Below are 8641 nucleotides of genomic sequence, written 5' to 3'. Positions count from 1 at the left end.
GGTAATATTTATCCATAACGGAGTAACGAAAGGATAAGCTTTTTCAGGAGGCTTATTTTTAATAGAGTACTAAATAGATAAACATATTTACGGTGGAGTCTCATATGGATAAACTTCTTCAGGAAGCTTATTTACAACGGAGTATTAAATAAACATCCATAATATAATATATTTATAACATAACGGAAGATAAAATTATTTAATTTGGATAATATGGGCAAATTTGACCCATGTTCCAAAAGAAAATAAAATAAAAGAAAAAGAAAAAAGGAAAGTTAGAGAGAGGAAAAAAAGGAAAGTTGGAGACAAAATGGGAAGAACAATAATTCTTGCTAACCAAACACATCATCATCATCATTCATCAGGAAACTAACAACCAGAGATTGGTTTCCTCAAATCCATCATCCCCTTTTCCTGTCTTCCCTCCCCTCAGTTGGGTTTGTTTTCAGATTTGAAATCACTCATCCAACTCTCTCTAATAAAAGAAATTCAATCTTTTTTTTTCTTTTTTCTTTTTTCACTCTCCAGCTTTATTTCTTTCTTGTCACCACCAAATCAACTTAATGTAAGCATTCAAAGCTCACGATTTCTCTGCCTTTAATGCTGCTTTGTTATTTTTCTTTGAAAGTCTTTTTTTTCTTGCTCTCTTGCAGGTGATTCCTGGTGTGGAATTTCATCTGGGATTTTTCTAAAAATCATGCCCAGATCTTAACATTTTTTTTATCTTGATACATCACCTTTGAGTTGTTTGAGCCTCAGATACAAGAAAAAATCAAGGTTGGTTCACATTTCTCACCTTTTATAGGTACAAAAGAAAATTAATGGGTCAGAATTGTAATCCTTGATATTTAAATTCTGATGTTTTTGTATACTCTTTATCTGTTTATGGGTTAGATTACATTTGCTGCATCTGGGTTTTGTTTTTTGTGCTACTTTTTAATGCTTTTAATGGGAGTGCCTTGATAGTTCTGAAGAAAAAGATGGATTTGGTTGGAAGAGTTGATAATTTAGCGTTATTCCTACCGGATAAGAAAGAAACTATTCACACTGCTCAATTATATGTGACACTATTTTCTTATTAGTCCGTTCAAAAAAGAATGATACATTTCTATATTTGGTAATAATTTAACTCTAAACTTCCAGTTTACCCTTAATGTGAAGCTTTATAGCCATACAAAATTACAAATGTTATGACGACACAAGTTTCAACAGTCTTAGCGCCACACAAATGTCATGGCATGCTTGTGACCACATGTTTCAAAAGTCTTCATTCCTTTTTAAAACTCCGTGCAGAGTCAAACTGCGTTAGTAGATATTTGGGATTTTCTTCATTTTACTTCCCTTTATGTTAATCTTGTTTTGAGATGATGAGGAGATTCATTTGTTATTTGGTTATACAGGCACAACAGTGGATCATATAAAGCTTTTATGTTGGTTTAGGGTGGTGAAGATAAGAATTTTGTGAGGTGCATGATCCCCATGGGTCACTATAATTGGTTTAGTAATTGGATTTCTGCAGCTTAGACCTTTCTGATTTGACGATGCGTCTTTAGTTTTGAGTATTTTGAGCAGCAAAGCATTTAGGTCTACTTGAAGGAGATGATCAAGCAGATACTAAATAGGCTCCCACGGAAGCCATCCAAGTCAGCAGACAATCGTGATGGAGGAAGCTCTACATTTCAGTCAAATGCTTCAAATAGTTCAAGAAGCGTTGACTTGTCTAGTTCCCGATCCGGAAGTTTGAGTGCTACGTCTCTTTCAGGCGTCACTGGTTCTTCAACTCCAGGACTGAATCATGGGGATAGGCTTCCACAGGCTATAAATGCTAAGGTGAATGGAAATGCATCAGTTTTCTCATACGAGGCATTGCCTAATTTGAGGGATGTACCAGCTTCCGAGAAGCAAAACTTGTTCATCAAAAAGCTGAACTTGTGTTGTGTCTTGTTTGACTTTTCTGACCCAACTAAAAACTTGAAAGAGAAAGACATCAAGCGGCAGACATTGGTGGAGCTAGTTGATTACGTTACTTCTGCAAATGGGAAATTTCCAGAAGCTGTCATGCAAGAAGTAATTAAAATGGTATCCTCAAATTTATTCAGGCCTCCTACTCCCCAGCCTCCCGAAAACAAAGTTTTAGAAGCTTTTGACGTAGAAGAAGATGAACCATTGATGGACCCTGCATGGCCACATTTGCAAATTGTGTATGAGTTCCTTCTCAGGTTTGTGGCATCACCAGAGACAGATGCAAAATTGGCTAAGAGATACATTGATCACTCATTTGTTCTAAGAATATTAGATCTCTTTGATTCAGAAGATCCTAGGGAAAGAGAGTACTTGAAGACTGTACTTCACCGGATATATGGAAAGTTCATGGTGCACCGTCCATTCATTAGGAAATCAATCAACAATATATTTTATCGGTTTATTTTTGAAACTGAGAAACATAATGGAATAGCAGAACTGTTAGAAATTTTGGGCAGTATAATCAATGGATATGCTCTACCACTCAAGGAAGAGCACAAGTTGTTCCTCGTTCGAGCTCTTATCCCACTTCATAAACCAAAGTGCGCACAAATGTATCATCAGCAGTTATCTTACTGCATAATACAATTTGTGGAAAAGGACTGCAAGCTTGCTGATACTGTCATAAGGGGTCTGTTGAAATATTGGCCTATCACAAACAGCTCAAAGGAGGTAATGTTCTTAGGTGAGCTGGAAGAGGTCCTAGAAGCAACTCAGCCCCCAGAGTTTCAGCGCTGTATGGTTCCATTGTTTCATCAGATCAGTCGTTGCTTGAGCAGCTCACACTTTCAGGTTGGTATTTTTGGTTGATTTGACATATTCTTCTTTTTTCTGTTCTTTGTTCGCTCCTGAAAGAATTCATGGGTCACCAGACTGAATCTTGATATGCTTGGAAATGTAGAACCTCATATAAGGTTCCTAATAAGCTAAAAGTTGCTAAAATCACCAAAGAGCGCTGAGAACATGTTAGTAAGAATCTATGTGTAGGAACTGACAGAGATTAAATTAAAAAGCATGATGGGAAGTTCTCTGTGTAGCATCAGAAATACAGTTTTAAAATCCAAACTTTATGAGCGTTAATTACTTGACTAAATAGCATTTGGACATAACTGTATAAACTTGGAGAAGAATGGGACAAAATATTGATTTAATCATTACGCGATACAGTACTTTGAAAATTGAGACCGCACAAATGCCAAAGAACTTATAACAAAGCAGGCTGTTGGTTTTCTTACCACTGAAAGATTCAAAACTTCTGAAGCTGCTGGGACAGGCTTCTAAACATGGATTTTTGTACGATAATTAAACTGTGATATATCCACTCACATGATTCTATGAATATGAAAATGTATTTTTTATGAAAAAAGGTAATATTATAATCTGTAAAAGCTCAGCACCAAGCTAGTATTGAGATATAGTACAAAAGCATTACTGGATATGAGTCCTCTAAAGTTGTAAGGACTCCAAAACTCCAGCATCACATTTATCAGGAGACACATTTTCATTACACCAGGACTTTATAACTTTGAGTACATTTATTCTTCATAATAAACACATTCTCTTCCTTTCCCTCAAAGGACCTTCTATTCCTCTCGAGCCAGATGTTCCATTCCTTGCCTCTGCCAGCTGCTCAAAAGCTGCTTCACATTTGCTGGCATAACCCATTGGATACCGAAGAGATTAAAAAAACATCAAAACATAATTGCAGTGAAGCAACAGATGGTTCACTGTTCTTCCTCTTTCTCACATATATAGCACCAACTGCACATATTATCATTTCAAGTCTGTAAACTTTTCAGTGAGAGCCAGTAAAGGAAAATAGACCAGAAAATGTCTTATGGTTGTAAGCTATGTTGCGTGAATCCTAGGAATGGCAATGGGGCGGGACGGGTGCGAGGCGGGTTTAGATACATGCGGGGCGGGGCGGGGCGGGGCGTGTTTTAACATATGCAGGTGCGGGGCGGGGCGGGTGCGGGTTAGAGCTTAAATCTTTTACAAAATTACAACATTTCAGTGATGACTTCAGTCTACTTTTGAGATATTAAGCTTCATTGTTCATGTCAAAATATGTTTGTATGCATTAGAAAGGTTTTCTTCATATCATAATAAACAATCCTAAATTTATTAGCCTAATTCGTATTTTTTTAATAAGTAATTCATAACAAATAATTTACAAGGATTAACGATGTCTTATTACATGGTGTACTAATCTATTATGGAGTACGGAAGCCGCACAAGTCTTTATGCATACAAATTAGTTTCATGTTTACCTACTACTTTTATATAATTTTACTACTTCAAAATATTTTTAAAAAGAATTTAATTTCTAGATATCCTTATTATTTTAGACTTTGTCTACTTTTAATCCTATGCAATATATTGGAGAAACTAAACAAAGCAGTTGCACCCAAACTTAAATTCTTAATTGACATGGAGAATTTTAGCCAAAAAAATTTAAAAAGAAACAAAACTAACAAAATAAAAAATAATAAAATAATAAAAATAAAAATAAAAACTGAAGCGGGGCGAGGCGGGTGGATGCGGGTGTGATTGTGGTGCGGGTGGAAGTGCTATGCGGGGCGGGGTGGGTTGAAATTTTGTGGCTTTATGTAGAATCCGCACCGCACCCGTACCGCTTGCCATCCCTAGTGAATCCTCATTTCTCCCACGAGTGTGATAAGGGTGTGAGTACTTCGTGCAGGTTCTTCAAAATACACTAAAAATTATCAAAAGCTTGAGGTACTTATTGGATACTTCCACACAACTGTGCCACTTACGTACCTGTATACGAGTCTGGGCAACATAAAGTTGTAAGAACTACATGACTTGTATATGATCTGTCCCAATATTAATGTCGGTGCAGACCGCAATTTTTTTTATTAAGGATCAAGTTTCAGCTTTGGCTCCCAAAAGAACAATTGCAGCGGTAAATGCATGTATAGGATGATAAGCACCACATTTCTTATGGAGCATAAAAATGAGTCAAAACGAATAGTTGTTCTTGTTGTTATTTATACTATCTGAGTAGCCTCAGGAAGGGGACACAGTCTGCGCATTTTAGAAGTAACCTAGTTAAAGCATATCTACTGGAAAAAATGGAGAACACCAGACAAAGTTTAGTCCTGAAATCTCTTAGAAGACTTTTATGTTGCTTATTATCAGCCTAGGATCCATTGGAGATTCTTTTGCCTATATAAGCATCTTCTCTTACGTCTTATTTTCCACTCCTGTTGCCAAAGAGAGTAAGGCGGTGCTTATCAATTTTCTTTTGTTTCTATACGTTATTAACCAGTCAGGATTTGTGCATGTCTTTTGACCAATTTGATTTCCTTTCTCCTAGAGATGCTCTAACTTGCTACTTTTCTGTTGTGACTGCGACAACTTCACATAACATAACACTCACTTACACATTCTCTGTTGTAACTTCCTGGGATAACTTGATAGAATGTACTCCTTCTACCAGCGAAGCAACACTTTGGCTAATTATATCTATTGTGAAATTAAGCATCCTATCCAAAACCTTAAGGCAATTGGTGAAGGGCCCCACGCCGTTTTAAATCCCTTTGGAAACTCTCACAACCAATGGAAACTAGTGCGTTCTAAGACCCTCCCACACAGGTAACCATGTTCTACGGTTTGCATGTGTTGAAGACTTCTATTTTGCGTTTTTTCTAACAGTGGACCTAATGCAGGGAGAGATTAGGCTCGATAGGATGAGGGTGGGCCTGGAGCATGAGAGAGCAGGCTCAATAGGCTAAAGTGGGCCTGGAGCTGAGAGAAAAAGAGAGTAGGCTCAACAGGCTAAGGAGTGGGTATGGAGTAATGTTAGTGGCTCGGTGAGTTGAACTGGGAGAGATAAATGAGAGAAGTCTAGAACCAGCTTTTAAGCTCTTTTTAGCTTATTTGGGTGTTTGTTAAAATAAAAAAAAATGCTTAAAAGCACTTGGCTTTTAAGCCAAAAGGTCCAAAACAAGCCAAAAGCAATAAGTTGGACTACTCCAACTTATTGTTTTTTGGCTTAAAAGCCATTTTACTTTGACCAATAATTTACCTTTTTATCCCTTATAATATTTCCTAATTCCAACAATACTCCTTACTAACAAAATCCCTAGACTCATCCGTCTTCTTTTCTTCCTCTGTGCTACTATTTGGTTTCCTTTCTTCTTTCCTCTTCCTTTCCGCAATCTCTACATCACTTCTCTGTCTTTCTTTTTGAGATTTTTGTGGCATTACTTTCTTCTCATGATTTGGATTCTGTGAAGTATCCAGAGTTGCTGATTAATTCAAGAAATCGAAATGAGTATTTTGAAGAAGCTTGTATGCATAATTAAGCTCCGTAGGTAAATAGATGACCCACCTTTAGTAAAAAATTTCTAGTGAATGTAGATTCTCTCATTTGTTCTTCATTTATAAAAGGTTTCCATTACGTTGGCTTGGTGGGAAATGAAACTTTTTGGAAAGCCACCAGTTAGTGCACTGTTGTGTATATGAAATATTGGTTAGCATTAATCCATATGCATACTAATAGCAGAGAGCACGTAATAGTTTGAGCAACTTTGTTTATAAATTAGTTAAATTTTTAAAACCAAATAACAGCTAGAACATAGCCACTTCAAATACATAATCTATATTTATTGGTAAAATGGTTTTCCTGCAATCAACGTAGAACTGAATGTGAATTGAATATAGAGTAATTTATTTGTATATGAGTAAATTCGAAATAGAAATCTTGAATAATCAGTTCCTTTATAGTAACTAACATTTTAAAGGATATTTTAGTCATTTTAATAGAAAAAATTGCCTTTTCACCTACTTTTTTACCAAACACCTCAGCAACTTTTTTTCAGCTCTAACACTTCTATCCAAACACTAACTGCTTATTTATAAAATCAGCTCCAGCATTAAAAAGTGCTTTTAAGCACCAAGTGCTTAAAAGCTACTTAAATTCAGCCAATCCAAACGGGCTCTAGAGCGGCTCGATGGACTGAGTTGAGAGACAGAATCCCAGAGCAATACAGTAGGTAGAGAGTAAACAGTTGTCAAATGAGCTCACTGCTACCATGTTAACTAATATAAGCATCCGACCCAAAATCTTTAGGCAATAGTTGGAGCCGCCCAGGACATTATAAACCCTTTTCAAAACCCTTATATGACCAATGATGGACAAGTGTATTCTCTGACATCTATGATTGAAATCAAACCAATGAAACTGGACATGTAATGTAATGTGGTTGTTTGATAGAATGAGATAGACCAGATCCATTATCTGCAGCTTCCATTTTTCCCCCTCTCTGTGTGTGAAAAATTCTAGTTCATTTTCAATCTGTTCAAATCTTGCATTGACAGGTGGCTGAGAGGGCTTTGTTCCTGTGGAACAATGATCATATTGAGAACCTAATCAAACAAAATCGTAAAGTTATACTGCCAATAATCTTTCCTGCCTTGGAGAAGAATACTAGAGGCCACTGGAATCAGGCAGTACAAAGCTTGACATTAAATGTCCGCAAAATATTCTCTGATATAGATCCTGAACTTTTTGAGGAATGCTTGCAAAAATTTGAAGAAGATCTGGCTCATGAAGAAGAGAACAAGACAAAACGTGAAATGACTTGGAAACGGTTAGAGGAAATCGCTGCAACAAAAGCTGCTAGCAATGAGCCAGTGCTCGTTTCTCTTAGGACAACCCCTCATTCATCCACTGGCTAGTAGAGACTAGTATATTTGTCACTCGTACATCAACCTTGATGAGCTGACCTGTATGCTAATCGAGGATGGGAATTGTGCCAAAGGAGGTGGAATCAACAAAATGAGCCACGTCTCCGTGTCTGTTCATACTGTGATACTTACCAAAAATTTGCTTTCCCAGGTCTCTCAGTGAACAGAACTGGATACCGACTCTATTTGCATTCAGATGCGACTATTGTACATATGGAATTGCGTGGCAGAGCCTCCATGTTTTATATTCTGCAGTGCAGCCATAGCTGGAGTTAATATGGTATTTTTTTAGTTGAATTTACAAGTGATGAGATTAAAAGAACATCATTCTTCAGGTATCTGTTAAGATTATTTTTGCATCTAGTTTCGTTCTAGTCTGCAGATAAATCCCTGTAGTATCACATGTATGTTTGGCATTTGCTGCTTGGCATAATGTTTCTGTAGATAATCCTCTGAACTTTCCAAATTAACACAGGAAAGGCAATGTTGAATGACCTTATTCTTTTGTATTTACCATTGCTTGCCATTGAGTTTGTCAGAAATATATTCTGGAGGGTGTGGCTTGGAGTTGGGATATTTCTTTTATAATTGCTGTTGGGGAAAAAAAATTGATTATTTCGACCAGCTAGTATAATGTTTGGTAAGGCTCATTTTTTTTTCTTCTAGCGATAGTATTTAGACCAGCTTGTACGCACATCAATTCTCCTACTAGTACAAGTATTAGGCAACTTTACCGTCTAAGGTTTAGGTAGATGAAAAGCTATTATCGGAGTCGTATTTTCACTCATAAGTTGCAGTTGAATATTAAAAAATAATCATTGGAAGTCAAAATTTTCTTCTGTAAAACACTAAAACTGTCATCCAGAGTCAACGCAAAACTTCTTGCAAGAAGTCCAAACGCCAC

At 36.7% G+C, this 8641-nt stretch overlaps 1 protein-coding gene across 1 annotated transcript; it reads left to right on the top strand.

Annotated features, from left to right (window-relative positions):
- Positions 1–282: 282 nt before the first annotated feature.
- On the top strand, positions 283–8233 carry LOC107798431 (serine/threonine protein phosphatase 2A 57 kDa regulatory subunit B' theta isoform). The gene is made up of 4 exons (XM_016621418.2): positions 283–565; positions 654–777; positions 1401–2814; positions 7369–8233. The coding sequence occupies exons 3-4, from the start codon at positions 1600–1602 to the stop codon at positions 7726–7728; spliced, it is 1575 nt and encodes a 524-aa protein (XP_016476904.2). The 5' UTR covers positions 283–565; positions 654–777; positions 1401–1599; the 3' UTR covers positions 7729–8233.
- Positions 8234–8641: the final 408 nt, after the last annotated feature.

Source organism: Nicotiana tabacum, chromosome 17 (assembly GCF_000715075.1).
Source record: "Nicotiana tabacum cultivar K326 chromosome 17, ASM71507v2, whole genome shotgun sequence".
Taxonomy (NCBI): Eukaryota; Viridiplantae; Streptophyta; class Magnoliopsida; order Solanales; family Solanaceae; genus Nicotiana; species Nicotiana tabacum.
The sequence above is the reverse complement of the archived record's forward strand: the minus strand, read 5'-3'. Positions and strand labels throughout refer to the sequence as shown.